This window comes from Motacilla alba, chromosome 14, assembly GCF_015832195.1.
Source record: "Motacilla alba alba isolate MOTALB_02 chromosome 14, Motacilla_alba_V1.0_pri, whole genome shotgun sequence".
Taxonomy (NCBI): Eukaryota; Metazoa; Chordata; class Aves; order Passeriformes; family Motacillidae; genus Motacilla; species Motacilla alba.
Window position 1 is genome coordinate 2,044,118 of NC_052029.1, and position 18,952 is coordinate 2,063,069.

General features: G+C 46.4%; 1 protein-coding gene across 6 annotated transcripts in view; it reads right to left on the reverse strand.

Annotated features, from left to right (window-relative positions):
- C14H16orf71 (chromosome 14 C16orf71 homolog) overlaps window positions 1-18,952 on the reverse strand; it is a 91,385-nt gene that overhangs the window by 47,975 nt on the left and 24,458 nt on the right. For all 6 annotated transcript variants that reach the window (XR_005258679.1, XM_038151620.1, XM_038151619.1 and 3 more), the window contains exons 11-13: window positions 15,296-15,487; window positions 12,698-12,853; window positions 7,737-7,931 (exon numbers count right to left, since the gene is read on the reverse strand). Coding sequence is in view for 5 of the 6 variants with exons in the window: in XM_038151620.1 (XP_038007548.1) it covers window positions 7,737-7,931; window positions 12,698-12,853; window positions 15,296-15,487 (543 nt within the window). In the remaining variant the exon portion in view is untranslated. The remainder of the gene's footprint in view (window positions 1-7,736; window positions 7,932-12,697; window positions 12,854-15,295; window positions 15,488-18,952) is intronic.

Below are 18,952 nucleotides of genomic sequence, written 5' to 3' on the forward strand. Positions count from 1 at the left end.
AGTCCAGGGACAAAGGCAACCCTTGAAAGTCACATTTGTCAGCTTCTGGTTTGAACATTCCAGAAATTCAGATGCATTTAGGCAGAGTTCACAGTGGGCAAGGAATCATTCCAGGGATGAAGAAAAAAAAAATAGTCACTTTTAAAACACAGGCTCAGGTGTAGCTCAAAGAAGCTTCACTACTTTTAAAGGCTCTACTTTGATTTACTGCAGGTGTTAATTTGTCCTCAGCTTATGTGGACTGACCTTTGCAAAAACAGAGAAAGAAATTAATTTTCAACATGGTCTCATCAGGACTTTTATGATGGAGAGAAAAGGGGCTAACCCTGCATGGAGAAGCATCCACTCTGCATTATGAGCTCCATATAATGCTGTTTAATTGTGTAATCACCTGAGAGATTTCGGGTGTGCTGCTTGGCAAATGACAGGCACTTCAGAGCATTCCACAAATGTTTCAAAGTAACAACCAGAAAATGAAAGTCATTTGAATATTAAAGCCCCTCTGACAACTGCCTTTCCACTTCAGTAACCTTTTGTGTTGTCTCCTTCCTCTGTTTCCTGTGCTTCATGAGATATTTGCCTGAAATCAGAACTGGGGATTTCACTTTCCACCCTGTTTCAGTCAAATCAACTGCACCAAACCAAGGGCTTTGGCATCTGCCAGTGGATCTGTCCATTCTGTCCTGCAATCCATCAATCCCCAGCCTCCACTGCTGATATTACACTAGATTGCTGTGGAAAATATCATCGGAGGAAAAGTAGATTTAAGGAAAGGGATCTTCCCCATTCCCAGTGCATGATGCCAGCTCCTATCTGCAGCAGTGGCACAGTGCAGTGAGCCCAGACAAGCCCTACAGAGTGGGAATGCAGCAAAATCCCAGTTTCCTATTTATTCCAGCTGTTCCTTGAACGAACCTCCTGTCTGTGAATGTTCCAGAAGGAAAAGAAGGGACAAATGTTCTCAAACCAGCACCAGCCTCTATTTCCATAGAAACCTTCAGGATAATCATCCAGTTCCAGGGCACAAGGTGGAAAATCCAAGGGGAAAATCCAAGGGGATTCCAGGTGGAAATCCAGGGTGGAAAATCCAAGGAAAATCCAGGGTGGAAAATCCAAGAGGAAAATCCAAGAGGATTCCAGGTGGAAATCCAGGCTGGAAAATCCAAGGGGAGCACCCTGGTGTAAGCTGTGGATCCATGGGGATCCCGAGATGCTGCTCCAAGGCCACAGCAGGGGTGTGGCCACACCTGGGAAGCAAGGCCTGTGGGAATTGCTCCTGTCATCTGTCACATCTGTTTTCCAACAGCCAACATGAATGGGAGTTCACAAACCAACAGAAAACAGAGCTTGAAAAGGCTTATTTCTCCCAGAAAATCCTTCTCCTCATGAATTAGAAAACAGACAGGTGGCTGCAGGATGAGCACCCTGCTTTGTCCAGCCTGGCTGTAATGGCCCAGTGGAGAACTCCTGACACAGCCCTCCTGTGCCATCAACGGGAAAAAACAGGCAGAAAGTCTCTTTCCCTGTGATGTAGGAGAGAATTGCATGGAGCCAGTTGTTCTAGTACTGAGCTGAGCCCCTTTGGACGCAAAAAGAGAGAGGGACCCACTGCAAGCAGCTGCAGGAGCCTCCTCCTACTCAAAGAACTTGGACACTATTTCTGTTTTGATACTTTAGTGCTACGTTTAATGTTCCACAAGAGGGAGGGTGTGAGAATTGTGTTAGTTTCACCTCAGAGCTGGTTCCTGTCACTCCTCCAACATCACAGCAGCTGTAAATCCTTTCCCAAGCCAGTGGAAGCATCAGCTCTGAGTGCTGACCTGTCCCCTGGTGGGAGGAGAGGAGACTCCCCAAACCCTCGGAATGGTGAAGAAGCAGCCCAGCCTTTGATCCCTACCTGAAAACACCTCTGCAGTGAGGCTCTGAGCCCTGTACCAACCTCCCATCTCCTGGGAAAAGCCTCCTTCCAGGGAGGAAGGCTCCCTGCACTCAGCCAGGAGCAGCTGCACAGCCCCAGGGATCCTCTGACTTCTGCTGTGACAGGTTTCAAAGCCCAGACTCATGGAACCATAACCATCCCCATGTGTGTCTCCAGGGCTTCTTACAGCACTGACATCCTCTCCATCCACACTGCCATGATCAGGATGAGCAGGGAGGGAGGGCACATCCATAAACTCCTGGTTTTAGTTATTCCTTTTTGCTAATTTATCCTTATTTGCTTTAGGTGACAAATTCCAGCTTCTGCCACCTCAAGACACTGGAAAAGACCACTTTGTGCCACAGCTAGGATGGAACACACACCATTTTTTCCCAAAAGCATTTAAAAGAAACACCAAGCTCCTGCTTTGTTTCAGATAATGTTACCCAGATGAAGGCAGACAGTTCTGGGAAGGAAACTCACAGGAGAACAAAATTGTGCTGTAAAATCCTCAGCAGAAAGAAGAATAAGCACATTTCAGAGGAGACTGGAGCTGCAGCAAAGCCATGAATATTTAACTGTCACACAGAAATATGACCAAGCCCGTGATCCCCTCTTTGTACTTCCAGTGTTTTCTGTTCCCATCTCTGACAACAAAGGAAGAGCTTTTGCTGTCAGGTGATCTGAGAGAGTCTTCTGAGAGACTTCTTGCAAGGAGTCTTCCAGGCTGTTCCCAGTCCCAGCAGGAAGACAGAAACTGCAGGAAGCATCCCCATGTACTCCACAATCTCATCTCACACGCAAGGCAAAGATCTGCTCAGCCATTATCTCTGTGAGACAACACCAAACCTCTCAGAGAAGGATGCTGCACTCGCAGTCCCTGCAGAGCCAGGTGGGACTTCTGTGCTGAGGTAACCTCTCCCTGCCAGCCCTGCTGAGCAATCAGGGGCAGCAGAGAAAGCACTTCTCTCTCTCTCTCTCTCACTCAGCAAGGCTCATGTTTGATGGGATTCACCAAATCCTGCCCCTGAATGAGGCAGCATCACTCTCAAACTCTCTGGCTGCTGCCCTGTGCAGGAGCAGTTTTCCTGGTGGAACCCAGATGAACACCATGCTGAGTGTGTTCCCTGCACATCTTCCCTCCCCACTGTGCATGTTCCCTTCAGATGGCTGCAGAATTTAGTACAGGAAAGTGGAGGCGCCACAGGAAGAGCCCAGGCAGCAAAAAGTCTGGGATAGAGAGGGCTCAGCAAGGAAGACATGCCGTTCTGGTGACTGTATTTCAGGCAGTTTGAAATGGATCTCACTTCCCCTTGCTCCCCTTCTGGATTGGGAACGGGAGATCTTAAACCACAGAAAACAGAATGAGAGAGTAGCTCCCAGCCTTTGTGCCCAGCAGCACTAATGGCAAAGCACAGCAGCTCGAGAGTTCTTTAAAGCTGCTCTTTTCAGGAATAAGGAGTGATGGACACAATCTAAACGTGAGCTGTCGATTTTAGGAAGAATGAAAACCTCTAATGTTTTATTCCTCTCCAAGCTGCGCCTTCATCTTTGTGCCAGCTCTGGTAGACATCAGTGTGGTCCTTCCTCCTTCTAAAGGTTAGAGGTATTTATTTACAAATACCAGTGGCTGCCTGAACTCCTGGCTCTATGAAAATAAATGCCAGACTCCAGCAGGATTCAGCCAGGGCCAAGATGTCACCTTCTGCCTCCCGAAGATACAGCCATGCAGCTATTCTGGGCTGCAGTTATGGATTATTTTCTATAAAAGTAAATAGATGAAGTCCCAGGACAAACATTTCTCCCCCAGACAAGCCTTATCCATGTGGAGCCTCCAGCCAGATGTGCTCTCACCCAAGCTGCTGGTACAATGTGAGCTGGCTGCACTGCAGACTCAGGCTGCCAGCCAGGCAAGACCTGAGCCTTTTCACTAACTGCAACAAAGACAAGCCACAGGCAAGGTCTGAAAGCAAAGGGCAGGATGAGCCTGTCCTTTTGAAGCTCCTGCTTTACAGCTTCAGCCTGGATGTCCCAGAGCTGAGTGCTGGGCACCATGGCTGGCACTGCCAATGATGCAGGACTCATCCTGCCACATCTGCTTTGGGTGAGCCCATGTGCAGGAGCTGTCCTGGGTGTTTTATCCCTCCCTGATGCCCAGTTCAGCTGCACAACAATCAGATCTTTCAAGCTTTGAAGGAGCCCTGGGCTGTGAACTGAAGCTGGGAGCTCACAGCAATGTGGGGGTCAGGTCTGGGAGCTGAGCAAATTCTCCAGGGAGCTCAGGCAGCATTTCCACCCCAAAACATGGCCCAGCTTGGGTGCTGCTCACACAGCATGAAATGAGAAAGAACACATGGGGCAACAACCCCAAATCAAACCAAAACTGCCCCCAGCACAGGCACTGAAGCACAGCAAAGCCCAGTTGATGCAGTTGGGGGATGTGTGAAAGGCAGTGCCCACACAGCCACTGCAGAGTTGGGTGAAAGGCTGATGTGGCAATGAGTAGCAGCTCCCTGAGCATGCCTCCCTCAGCACTGAAATGAAAAGTTGTTACAGCAAAAGACAGTGGAAGATGCTGAAGGCAACTCAGCAGGGCCAAGGCCACAGTGCTTGTCAATGAAATAATGTCACAGCACTGGGAGCCCAGAGAGCTCAGTGTTCTCACTGAGCTCATCTGAAACACAGACTCTCAGACCTGAAAGGTCCTCTGCAAGTGCCTCCCACTCCCTCTTCAGAGGCTGCACACAGAGCTTGGGAATCTCAGCTCTAAATCTGTGCCTCAAGTGCACAGAGCAACAAGTGCTGCATCTGGGGCTGCTTTCCACAGGGATTTCAAATTCCAGCAGCAATCCCCAGCTCTTCATGTATCCAACATGGTTATTTCAGAATGTGAAATAAAGTATGCAACTTTCAAAGCTTCTGTGTGTGAGAGCTCCTATGGCAACACAGTTAACATCAACTCCAGCAGGGAAAGCCCAGAAATCTGAAATTCCACATGAAAGAGCTGCTCTACTTTCTGCCAGCCCCCTGCCACACATCAACCTTGCTGTTAGGTCAGTCTTGTGCTGCTGGGCATTTTCAGCAGGGCTGGGTTACAATACTGAGGCAAATTCAGCTCCCTGGACCCAGTTCTGGAATTCTTATCTACAATTATCCAGAAAAAAAATAAAAAATAAAAATGGAGCTTTGCTTAAGCAAAAAGTAAGGAGGAAACTTTGTGTGGACCTGCCCTTAATCACTGCTCTTTGAAAAACCCACACCAACTTTATGTCAGAGTATGGAAGCTACTAAAGGAGCAGCACAAGGGAAACTGATCCCCAGGAGGTGCAACAAAGTCAATCTTCAGGGACTTAAAGTAAAAACTCTCCTTCACCTTGAGTTAGGGATTTCTGTGGACAAAAGGGAAGGGATGGAGGTTCCCCTTCTTCCTTAAAAGCTCCCTGGAAATGCTGCTGTGCCCTGACTCCTCTGTCCTGGCAGGCACCTGCACAGGCTGGGAGTTCAAGGAGATGCTCTGGAAGATGACCATCAAAGGCTGCATCTTTTGGGCAAATGTCCCAACGTCCAGAAAAACTGAGGGAGAGGTAAAGAACTCCAGCATGGACCAAACAGGCTGGGGAAAAGCAGCATCAACACTTGCTCTGTGTGTTGTCTGTATCCCTAAGGTGAATGTTTGCATCCTGAGGCTTAGCAGCAGAAGTACTTTTATTTTGTGCTAAAATGAAGAAATCCTCTTTCTGCTGACAGGGGACCTTGCAGTTAGCAGCTTCCACAGGGATGTTGTCACTCCCAGCCCAAGCTGGGCTTTAATGACTGCATTGTGAGCTGCTGCTCCTATCAGCAGTGAATTGCTGCAGGTTAATAGGCTCATTGCACAGCACTCATAAAAATGCCTCCAAAAACCAGCACAGGCAAAGCAATCTGTTTGAGGTCCAGAACAGGCAGAAAATCCAGCAGACAAATTGACTGAAAACAAGACATTGGCTCATGCACTAACAAACAAAAAGCATAAAGGTTATTACAATTACTGCTGGCAATTGCTCCCCAGATCACACACAGAGCTGCTCGGTACACAACAGCTTCCCTCGCCCTGCATTTCTACCCATTTTTTTCCACCATCCTGCCAGGATTTCTCTCTCAGACTCTGATCTACCTGGAGCAAAAGCAGGGATTCACTGCATACTCCTCCACCACGTGGGCACAGCTTCTTTGGGCTGGTTAGTTTTGTACACACTGCCTCAAAACAAATACAAACGTACAAAAAGCAAAGCATGGATCACTGGCCTTGTACCAAACCTTCAGACCAAAGAAGTTAAAAGAAGATGATACTTAGTTTTCTATGCAGCACTTTTTGGTTGTATTTTAATGACACTTGGGAACATTCTCAGTTGGTAGCACTTTGCAAAGCTCCAGGGCAGACATCAGAGTGAGCTGCTGCCTGCTGAGAGTGGCTCATTGAGCCCTGCTTTGGAAATCAGCCTTGCTGCCTAACCAGATATGAAAATGTGGCTGTTCCACCCTGGAAGTATCCAAGGCCAGGCTGGACAGGGCTTGGAGCAGCCTGGGACAGTGGGAGGTGTCCCTGCCCATGGCAGAGGTGGAACAGGATGGGCTTTAAGGTCCCTCCCAACCCAAACCATGCTGTGATTCCTTAACTCTGTGAAAAAGCCTCAATGCACAGTGGTCTCAGGCCTGGGGGGCACAGAGTACTTGAACTTGGGGAGAGAATGTGCTTTTTAAATTGACATCATGTTTTCCATGGCATCAAGGCAAAGATCCACCCCCAGAAAGCGCCTGCTATCTTGCTGTTCAATTCCTAATGATTTATAATTCCTCTAATAAGGGATTTGCATAAAAGCCCTGGCTGTTTTAAATGCTGCCTTATTTTATGCCTTAAAAGCATAGAGCAGATTTATCTTTTACGAGTACGTCAGACTCTTTATGGCTCTTGCTTCTGCTTGAAAGCCACAGTGACTGCAAATCAACAACACTAAGCCTCCTTTTCCTGCACACAAGTGGGATAAACCTTTAGGCAAATTGCTAAGTGCACTGCTAAACCCCTAAGCTTTCATGGCATTGATTCTCACAGAGTCATAGTAATCCCCAAATCTGGTTGAAATGGCAGAAAACTTCTCATGCTACATCATTTTCAAAATTAAAACTTCATTGTGAACAAGAATTGCAGGCTTTGCCATTCCCTGGAATTGTGTCTCAAGTGTTTTGTTCATCTAAAAATATTGGGAAAAGACCACAATTTTCCAAAGGCTGGTGCTGCTGTGGGAAAGAAATAAACAATACATTCCCTCCAAAGGTATAGAAATCAGGTCATATTCAGTGCTGCTTTGAAAACCCACTCTAAGTATTTACACCAAGGTAGGTAAAGGACCAAGGAAGCAGCATTGGATGCCCTCAAGGAATAAATTCCTCCAATTAGTATAAGGAATTCTTGTAGCATTTTATTGGTGGAATATTTGTTATGGAGCACTTGGTAATCTGACAGAAGTGAAAGGTTAATTATTATTCTGCTTCTGGGCAGCAGTGAGTGCTCCTGCAGACATTTCCAGGTAGGCAAGAGATTGGAAGCACTTGATCTGGAGAGCTGCTGTGTCCTTGGAGCTCACACACTTCCCCGGAAATCCACAGATATTAAAATCACAGAGCTGAATCACAGAATATTCTAATATTAGAAACATTTTTTTCAAACTCTGTTTAAATCCTTTGCTAAAGCAAATGAGAATATCTGTTAACACTGGAAAAACAACTTTTACTGGACCTGATCAAAAAAATTACCTCAAGTCCAAGCATTTGTGTACAGTACCTGAGGGTCAGGATTAACAGCAGTGATGTTACTGAGCAGGACAGAGGGAATTGCAGGAAGAAGTGGGCACAGCTGGTTTTGGAAGTGACCGGCCAGTTCATCTCCCCACCAGATAAGATCTGGAAGCCATGTAGAGGTCAGAAATGCAGAAACCTTCTGGTAAAAGCTGGATGTTCCCTGGAGATGTTCTGCAGTCTGCAAAGAGCCAGTGGTTAAAAAGCTTTGGTGATGGTTTCAGAATCTGTGTGTATCTTGCACCTGCAGCAGCTCCTCCTCTGCCCAGAGCCATCCCAGTCCTCAGTTCCACCAGCTGCCCTCAGATGCTCCAAACCAACCCCTGGTGTGAGACCCTGCACCTCCCAAACCACTGCACCCTTCATCCCTTCTCATGCCATCCATCAGCTCCCAAACCCTGCTCCAAAGCAGATCCCACCACCCTCAGAGGGGGAGAAAAGCCCATAAAGAGAACATAAACCAGCCCAATACAATGAAACATTAACTTCCAAAGACTTTCTTATGGGTGTAAATGAGAACAGGTGTTAGTGCCCCATCCCTGCAAGTGTTCAATGCCACGGAGCAGAGAGCACTGAGCAGTCTGGCCTAATGCAAGCTGTCCCTGCCCATGGCAGAGGGTTGGAATTAGATGACCTTTAAGATCCCCTCCAACCCAAACCATTCTGTGATTTTTTTAAAGACTGAGGCTAACAATAATACTGATGCATTAATATTGAATACTGCACTGCTAAACTACAGTTTTCCATCATTTAACCTCTCCTCTAAGCCTCATTGTTCTTCAGGTTGATTCTTAATTAGCAGGACTTTCAGAGAATAAAACCAGTGACCTCAAGGAGACCTAATCAGAAATTAACAGACTCAACAACTGTGCAGAACATCTCTCCACCAGCCACTCAGAGGGGAGTGAAGGAACTGGTGCAGCCTCACCTCGGGTCTGGGGCAGGTGTGGGTGCCACAATGTCAGAAGGATCTAAAGCTGTTGGAGAGTGTCCAGAGGAGGGACCTGGGCACGGGGAAGGGTCTGAGGAGCAGCTGAGGGCACTTGGATTGATCAGCTGGAGGAGGAGGCTGAGGGCAGAGCTCAGGGGGGGCTGCAGCTCCTCCCGAGGGGCAGCTCTGATCTCTGGGACAGGGACAGGGCATGGCTGGAGCTGGGCCAGGGCAGGGCCAGGCTGGATTTTGGGAAAGGTTCTTCCCCCAGAGGGTGCTGGGCACTGCCCAGGCTCCCCAGGGAATGGGCACAGCCCTGAGGCTGCCAGAGCTCCAGGAGAGTCTGGACAATGCTCAGGCACAGGGTGGGATTGTTGGGGGGTCTGTGCAGGGCCAGGGGTGAGACTGCATCATCTTTTGGGGTCCCTTCCCACTGAGGAAATTCCATCACTCTGTGATTATTGCACCTAAAAAGTGAAGCTCAAGGAGGAAAACCCCAAATCAAAGGACAGAGACTGGGAGCTCCTCGGAGCTCAGAGAATGAAGTGATGGAGGGGCACAGAGGGGAGCCCCAGAGCTGCACCCAGTGCCAGTGGGATATCTGGGAATGGCTGGCAGAGAGCAGAGGCTGTACAAATCTAATTCCCATGTACAAATCCCATCAGACATGGAACTGCAGCCTGTCCATCAGCACACAGGGATTACCAGAGCTGAGTGTTATGGCATTTCTTCTGACAACAAGAAACCAAGACCAAGCAGGGATGCTGAAATGTGCCTCACTTCTAGCAGCTGTTTGGAGGAGGACAGAAATAAAATCACTCAAAAAAAAACCTGATAAAAATGAGAGGAAACATAGCAGAACCACTGGATATAGGAATAGACGCCAACCCAGCTGAATAAGCCAAAAGACTTCTTGATGTGCAAAGAACAGGAGCTTTTGCCTGGAGAAGCCACTATTCTAATTTTATTTAGAACTATTAGACCTTGGGGCTGAGAACCAGAATGTGATAAATAATAAAAGATACACAGATGACAGTGAAGTGGCCAGTAATTAAAAAACTGATGGCTCAGAGCCCCCTTTTGGGGCTGGAAATGGACTCTGGGCTCTACACATTAGTATTAAAATATCATTTGTCATCATGGCTAACATTTACAGATACTTGGTCTTTTTTGCATAATCCAAAAAAAAAGTAGCTTAAGGTCTCCCTAAATTCTTATAACAAACAGATGAAACGAAGTACCTGGAAACCCAATCATATTTTAAAGGTAAGCCCTGAAAAGTGTCTTTTTGTGCCCACAGGAGACAACTGGAACAAGAACCAGGAAGTGCCCCAACAGGATGTTGTTTTTCAATTCAGCCACTGAAACCTGCACACTGCCAGGACAGTGAGAGACTGAGGGCTGCAGTGTGAAGAATAAAGTCCACATTTCTCTCCACAGCAGCTGAAGCTGCCCAAGGGCAGGAGCAGGGAGAGACTTGCTGTCATTTTCCTTGTCTCTGCTGGGCTGACATCCCAACTTGTGTTGTTCCTCCCAGCTCTGATCTCTGCTGGGGAAAGCAGCAGTTCTACAAATGCCTCAGGAAAGAAAGATTGACACAAGTCAGTGCTACCACAAAGAGCCTCTAATGAGGGACAGGAAACCTAAGTCCTGCTTGGAAGAGCTGCCCAGCACCTGAAATGTCACTGCTGTGCAACAGAGCAGAAGATTTTCATGATCAGGGTGGGCAGGCCCTGGCACAGGGTGCCCAGAGCAGCTGTGGCTGCCCCTGGATCCCTGGAAGTGACCAAGGGCAGGTTGGACAGGGCTTGGAGCACTCTGGGATGGTGGAAGGTTGTTGTTCTCAATGTGAACTGGCAACTTCCAAATTAATATATATTTTTAAAAAGACTTTTACCATTAATGCATTCCCACAAGAGTTACTAACACTTTACAACAAAGACAAGACTAAGTATAGACAACGACAGTAATAAAATTCTTAGACTTTCAGGTTTTCCAACTATCATCTCAGCAAATTGTAATGAAGAAGTGATGATTTCAGCTCTTACTTACAATCCTCCAATGGTAATTCAACCAAAACCAACAATGGCTATTGCTATTGCAATACCAATGAATAAAAATAAGCAAGTTGTATACTGAGAAATACCTTTTAAGAGTTTTAGCCCAGTACCTAATGTCCTTTAGATAAAATGTGCTTTAAGAATTCTTTGCAAGTTTGTTTCTCACATTAGCTGTCCCAGATTCTTGCAGGGATTTGGAGTGGATGGCCTTGAATGGCCCCTTCCAACCCAAACCATTCTGTGATTCCATGAGAAGGACTTGAAAACCTGCACAGTTTGTTCCACCAGGCTGTGATTTAACCCTTCCCAGCTCCAACCAAACACTCAGGGCAGCCTGAATTCCAAAAGTTCATTCTGTTCTGTAACCCTGGGGAAATATTTTGAGCGTAATCAGAGCTGAATAATTTTGGTGCTTTGGCCAAGCCCTCAGCTGGAATCAGCAGAGAGCAGGTCAGGCTCTGCCCCTCCATTCTCTTTGCTCCACAGAGGAAACACCTTGCACTCAGTTGCCAACACCAGTTCTTGTCCAGCCCAGCAGAGCCTGATCTCATCAGCCCAGGGCTGCTCAATCACTAGTGAAAAAGCTGCTCATTGTTTTGGGCTGGGCATTTTGGGTAGTGTTTTAATCATGACATTTGGTGACAGCATCCATTGTTTATTTTCAGGAGCGCTGGAGCCACAGCTGTGAAACTCCAGATTTTGTGATACAACATGGGAAATTCAATTTTTGCTGCTCCCAGGCAGCAGCTGCAAGTGAAGGGGATGCTGAAGTGTGTTTTAAAAACATGTTCACACATCCTGATCCATTTAGGCTCCCCGTGGTGTGGCCAGCAGGTATAATACAGACACCCGGGGATGAAGCAGGCAAAACCAGAGTAGAAAATCCACTACCAGCTCACTGAAGCCACAAAAGTTGCTTTGAGCCCCCTGAGAGGAACTCAGCAGCCTCAGCAGAGCACAGGGAACCTCCAAGGTTCCTCTGCCACAGGACAGTTATTCAAGCAAGTGGCTCTCAGAAGATCTGGGGGACACAGGGATTGCTGCTCCCCACATCCTCCTGGCCACACTGCCCAGCCAGAGTCACCCACACTGCTCAGGTAAAACAGGTATTTGCACCAGGCAACAGTGGCAATACTACCTAAAAAGCTGTCTCCAAAAAAGAAATAGATACAAGATGCTTCAGCCTGTATCAAATCAGCTCTGTGAAAGACAGAACCAACACAGCAGAGCCCAGAGCTGCAGTTTCACAGCTCTGTGTTCAGGACAGGAGTTCATATCACATGTGCCAATCCCAGCCTGTGTGCAAGACCTGCCAGTTTTATTGTACAGCTCAGGCTCTGGGGCCCACCAAAACTGAGGGCACAGGCTCATGTCCTGCTTCAGCTCCTGGCAGTCAAATAAAAATATTCCTCCTCCTGTGCCACACTCTTCACATGGTTAAAATGAAGGAGCAAAAACCAGAACAGGTGCCAAAAGCTGTGTCTCCTCCAGATGCAGCTAAATTTCTGCAGTGTGAGGTTACAGCTAATGAGCAATTGACAGAAGATGATGCCACAGAGAGCTGGTTTCTGGTCTGCACATAACCCAAATGCAGCATTGTTGGATTATGCCCTTTTCTGACTCAGAGATGGGGCAACTGAGAGGCATTTTAAAAACTTTTATTCTATTGTCAGTCTCATGTGAAGGGTGAGACAATGCAGATGTTAAAATTCACTCCATCACAATTAGATGCCATAATCTAACTGCAGCATAACTGAGGACAGCTTGGGCTGGCAATCAGCTGTAAGCAATCCCTCAGTTCCACAGCACTGGGCTGTTCCCCATCCCAATCTGGGCAGCTCTTCCACTGCTCTATCCTGCCCTGCTGGGATTTGAGCTTGAGTTGGCACATCCAGGCCTGGTGCTCAGTACAGAGCAGTGTTTGCACAACTACCAGGTGTAAATGCTGCTACTCACTCCTGACTCGTGGCTCTGGGGGCAGCTCTGGGCTGAAGGTTCCTCTGGTGCCACCAGGCAGGCGTAGAGGGCCAAGCCTTCCTCTCTCCAGGCCTGCTGCAGCCCCACCACCTCAAATGGAGCTTTGGGGCCATCCTTCCTCTTCACAGGAGGCACCTGGAAATCCATTGGAACACAATTCCATTTTTAGATGGACTGAAAAAACCCCTTTATCTTGCTCTGTTGCTTTTGAGTAGAGTCCCACAACAACCCAGGGAGAACTCTGCTTTGATTAGTAGATTAGCTCTGGTTTAGCCAGTAGAAAAATCAATAAAGACCAAATTAAATAGGAATAACACATTGCTTTTGATAAGCCATAGGATTTATTTTCACAATGAGGACTTGCAAGCTCTGACTTCCACCAGTTTCACTGTGTGGAAGCAGGAACTCACACTATTTCCCTGGTCCAGCAGGGGTGAGCACAGAGCCCCTGCCAAGGCTGCCCAGAATGTTCCTGTCTCAGCAGCACCCTGTGTGCCTTGATCAGTGACACTGAGATCAATCCAATCTCAGCTACAAATCAATGCAAAGGGAGGATGCCATGCCAAGGGGCTGCTGCAGGCTTCCCTAAGAAGCCCAAACTAAGCACAAACCCCAGCAATCCCCATCCTGTGAATCCCCCTTTAGTTGGGCTGAAGTGATTTCTTTTTTCATGGATTTTTTTTTTGTGCACATGTGTGTGGGAGGCAAACATTCTATTTCCCATTTTATAGATCTGATTTAAACCAGAAAGGGTAAAAAATGACTTCTGCAACCCCAAGACATATAAATCATTATTGTGAATATCAGTTTAGATCCAGGGAGAAGGTTCCAGTAGGACAGACTATGCCCTGGCACTTTAGGTTGCTCAAAGTCAAATAAAACATGATCCACTTTAACATGCAGAATACATGAAAATCTTGATCATGAGTTAGAAAAGAGAGAGGAGAGCACCTGAAACAGCATGGGAAGGCAGTGGGATGCTGCAAAATGTCCAGGGCAGCTGGTGAAAAGGGACAGAAAACTCTGGGAGAGCCAGACACAGGGAATCAGCAAAGCCAGGAGAAAGGAAAAGCAGAGGTACCTGATCCAGAACATGGTCTGGATGGAGAGAGAGGCAAGTCTGAGCTACAGGGCTGTAATTCCCTCCCAGGGCTCTGGTGGATACCGAAACTCTGAGTCTTGTTCTCCTGGTTTATACCACCACCAGTCTCTAGGTGCATTATCAGCTCTATTTACTGCATTTACAGAGAGATAAAGGCCTTTAAAAACAGGTCTTTGACACAGGGCCGGGCTGGATTTTCACACTGCTGCACAGCGGAGCTGGATCACTCAAAACACCAGCACCAAGTCCTCCACTGGATTCTCAGGGGGAATTCTGCACCATCCAGGAGACCACTGCTCCCAGCTGGCAGCATCCAGCACATCTCCAATGGAATCAGCAAGGATATGCTGATTTACACAAGCCAGTCCATGGAATTGCACGGATTACCAGATGACAATTTGGTCTAAAAATGCCTCAACATTTTCAATTCTTTTGGTGAAAGAAATGCAAACTTCTTCATTGCTATCCAACAGCCATTTCAGAGCCTGTGTAGAATAAATTGGTGGATTTTGCCCCAGTTTTTCTTGGGCACAAAATCCATCTGAACACCTGAGCCTACACCCAGCAGAGCGACACAGGTCTGGAAGCTCAGGAACCCTTTCAGGCTCAGAGAGAACTGCTACAAGTCAGAGCTCAGTTGGTTTTTTTTTAAATGGTAATAGCACAAGGGAAGAGAGCTCACACTGCAGCTGGTCACAAGCCAACGGGTCTGAAAGGAAAATTCAGGATGCAGGGCTGTTCCAATGGCAATTTTCATTAGCACTGAACTAACACTAAAGAATGTTAGCAATGTTTTAATGCAAGCACGAACATCATTAACAATTAATTGTGTTTAAGTGGAGTTTAAGTGATTTAAAAGCCTGGCTGCTCAGGGTGAAATCTACCTTGACTGTGTGGATCAGTACTGGTATCCCAGAGTCTTCCCCAGGGAAAAGAATAAGGCCACAGAGCAGGGTGGGAAGGAAAAATATACATTGGGGAGGAAAAATACACTGTTTTCCCTAGGGAATAAAGGGTGATATGGATGGGAAGGAGAGAGGATGGGGTGGTTTCTTTAGAGGAGAAAAACATGTGAACCAAAGGGCAATTAAGGAGCCCCTCACTTGTTCACAGCACTCTTGACTATCAGGAAGGGTCTGTTCTTATCTAGAACAAGTGGTGAAAACCAGGAACCTGTGCCCACTGCCAAGGACAAAGCCTAACACCCAGCAGTCACTTTCAACAAATGAAAATCTGGCTCAACAATCTTTCACTTCTTCATGAACTCCAGACACAACCCAGCTCCACCAACTCCGGCGAGACTTTTATTTAAGGACTCTGAGGTGAATTAGAACATAATTTCCACTTTGTTCAGCCACTGTTTTGTAGCTGTTGGGGGGGGGAAAAGGAGATTTCAAGAGTGATTATGTATTCACTGCAGGTCCAAACACAGCCCTCATCACCCAGAGCCTTTAGTGCCAGGTCACTGCACTCACCAGGGACAGCAGCCACGTCACGAGGGCCTGGTAGATGTTGGCTGCTCCCAGCACCTTGTCAGGCACCTGCCCCTCACACTGATCCGTGGCCACTTGGCCACAACTTGCCAGCCAAATGGTCAGCAGCAGCACCTCCTTTTTCACCCTGCAGGATCCAGGCAACGTGGCAATAGCTGGCAAAAAAGAGGCTTCCTGTCCAAAAAAAAAGATAGCAGGAAAATGAAAGTCACTTGGATTACTGGAAGTGTATTCATCATCAGGAATTAATTACATTCATTGCCATCACAGGAGGGGCATTTAACACCCAGAGAGCATTTATCAAAGAGGGAGAATGAGCCATAAAAGCCAGGTTGTTCCATCAGTGACACCTGCCTGAGCACTGCAGGTTTTCTTGGACAGCTGTCACCTGGGTCCTCATTTAGTCACACACTGCCTGCTGAATGGAAGGTTGCACAGTCACAGCTGGAAAAGTGTGATTGAATTTATTCTGTATTCAAGACTCAGTGTTTGGGTTTTTTTTTTTAATCACTGAAAAGCCCTCAAACAAGCCTGATAGTGTGAAAACTCATTATTTTCTGCTTCACCTAACATCCCTAATTTCAGAGATGAGGTCACAGTTAAGGGAACTCACCTCCTTCCTTTACTTCAGCATTGCTAGTTGGTTATTTAGGATGCAAATTCCCTCTCCTTTAAGAGAACTGTTCAAAACACAACTTCAAGCTTGAACTGTGGACTTGCAGTTTTTTGTCCTTCCACAGATGCTGCAGCTGTAATTATTGGCTGTCTTCTTCTTCCTATCTATATTCAACTTGCTGCCCCTGACATTTCTTTGGGAAATTAACCAGCAAGTCCCTAAAATCCCAAAGATTCTCCAGTACTGCTCCTCAATAGTTACCATCACAGAATCATGGAAGGGTTTGGCTTGGAAGAGGCCTTAAAACTCATCTTCTTCCACCCCCTCCCACAGGCAGGGACAACTTCCACCGGACCAGGCTGCTCCAAGCCCCATCCAACCTGGCCTCATGTTTTCAGTCGCTCCATGTAGCCCATAATGAGGATTTCTGCCCACACCTCTACACTGAATGAACCTTAATTTGATTTACCTGAATTTACTCTGAAAGCAAAGTAAGCTAAATCCAATTACAGTCACTTTAATTCTGAATTAAAATGTCCAAAAGTGTGTTTCACAACTAATCCACCTGACAAGCTAATGCAGCTTGACTTTTGTGCTGGTCCTCAAAACAGACAACTTCTTAAAATGGTTTAACGAGGACCCAAACTGAAGCAGCTCTACTGTGTCACCCAGTGTTTTGGTACCAAACAAAATGGTAAATTAGTAATAAAGGCAAAACAGCCATGTAAACGTGTGTGATGCTGCAGATTTGTATTCAATCATGTCCTGGGCTGCCAGCAGAATTCCTCGGGGCTTTGACTCCTCTACTGAAATCCCCTGAGGAAGAAATCTTGGGAGAAACTCTGGGATGGGACCAGGAAGAAAAGTGACCTTCCCCTATATCCTGTGCTGGAGAAAGGATTCTTCCCTCCTCCCTCAGCAGGGATGTGGGGATCAATTTAAGAGCTGATGACATAAACAGGATCTGTAAGTAAAGTTTCAGCAGGAAATCTCCAGCTATTCCAAACCTCCTTGGCCCAGCAGGTTTTCTGACCAAAATCAGCTAAGTTTACTCATTAAGGTTCTTTCTGACTGAAGTTTTGGTGAAGGTTGGACCTTCCCTCTCCTCCCTCTGCCAGCCTCCTCACCCCAAGAAGAATCTAAATGTAGAACTTGAATAACTTCTGAAATATTAAAACTAATGAAAAAAAAATGAGCCACTCCAGTTTACTTCTGGGCAAGAACAGCTGAAGAAAGGTACAACTGGTGCTTTCTGGGTATGGCTTCCCACAGCTCTGCCCAGTTTACCCCAGCCTGCAGAGGGGAGTTCAATCTGCCCACTTTACACTGGCTTTTATTTGTGAAGTATTAGGTTATAAAAAGCCTAACATTACCCAAATGCTGGGCAATTTTTGGTTGCTCTGGCTGGAATTGTGCTGTCACTCAGAGATAGGCTTGCAGCTGATTGCAGTCAAGTGCCAACAATTACCAAAGAGTAAATAAGATAAAATTTCCTATTCCCAAATTCTTGCTATTTCATTTTGCAATTATAGTTTATGTCATTACAAGTTCCAGCCCTTCAGCTCAAGTTCCCAGCCACCCTCCATCCCCAGCTCTGGCCTTTTTTTACTCCACTCTCACATAACACCAGTGCAAGGAGGAGCAGCAACCACAGTGAAATATCCATGATAATCCCAAGGGAAGCTACTATTTATTAAAAACTCGTTTTAAAAAGTGGCAATTTACCTCCATATTATTATTATTTTAAACCAGAGCTGTTTATGATAACAGGAAGCCGAGGCCTGGTGGGCACAAGATTGCCAGCCAAGATTCAGATCATTTTATTTCTAATAAAATAGCTCAAAGTGGTTAAATGATGCTTTGTTGATGTTTTTAAAAGAGTAGTTAACAGTACTCTTCCTACACATCCACGTAAGATTGGACAAAGAGTCTCAAAGACTGAGAAACATTCATGCCAAAGCTGTGAGAGGCTAGAATGACCAAGTTTAGGAGCCACAAAAGAACTTCACAAAGATTTCCCAGCACAATCAACCCATCCAGTCTGAGGAGTTGCCCCAGTAGCAGGACAGGCTAAGGAAAAACCAATTTTTTACTTTAATAGACACAGTCTCTCCCTTTGAGGTAAATAAAACTTCAATATTTCCCTCCCAGCACCTTTTCCAACACTAACATGGAAGCAAGGCAGCACGTTCCATCCAAATACTCTCCCTGCTCCCTACTCCACTGGACAGACTCTGCAGCAGCAAAAGCTCTATCCAAACATCCCCTGCATGGAAAAGGAAGAGAGGTTAAACTCACAGAATCTCCTCTTTTACCACAGCGGGGTGAGTGAGGGGCAAGGGGAGGAATAGCAAGACTGTCACTCTCATTGGCTGGAGGTTTAATCAAAATAATTGTTTTCAGCCCTGTCTAAATTTATCCTCCTATGTCATCTGCACCCTAGCTTGGATCCCAGATTTAAGAGGCAATCCCTGATGAATGGCAAATTACTGACTGCAGAACTCTTTTGCCAAACGATGCATCTGCTGTGGGTTTGTAAATGTGAGCTGATTTCTAAGTGCTGGAGCAGCTCGAGCTCATTTCTCTAATGAACCTTCCCCTCTCATTGCACAGCTGCTCTGGCATTCCATGTTCCTGCTCTGCCCTGTTCAGGGCTCGTGGTACAGGACACAACCATGATGATTGTGTGGTCCCATCCCCATTTTCCACACAGTCACGTGGGAAGTGCAGGCTTTTTAGGACACATTTAACAATTCTGGCCATCTAAAGCAAAGCAGATTATCACTATTCCATGGCTTCTAAAAATTCTTGCATTAGATGAAGACATATTGGAAATGTCAAGTGTTTGTTCATTTTCATTCTGTGGGGAAGGAAAAATGATGACAATGCCATCTGTTAGATGATTTGAAACTCCACATTAAAGCATGGAATAAACCCTGAAACCATTCAAAAAACTGCTTTATCACTGCAAAGTGGGAGCAAGGGGTGAAAATGAGGAGAGGATCTGCAGTTCCTGCATGCAA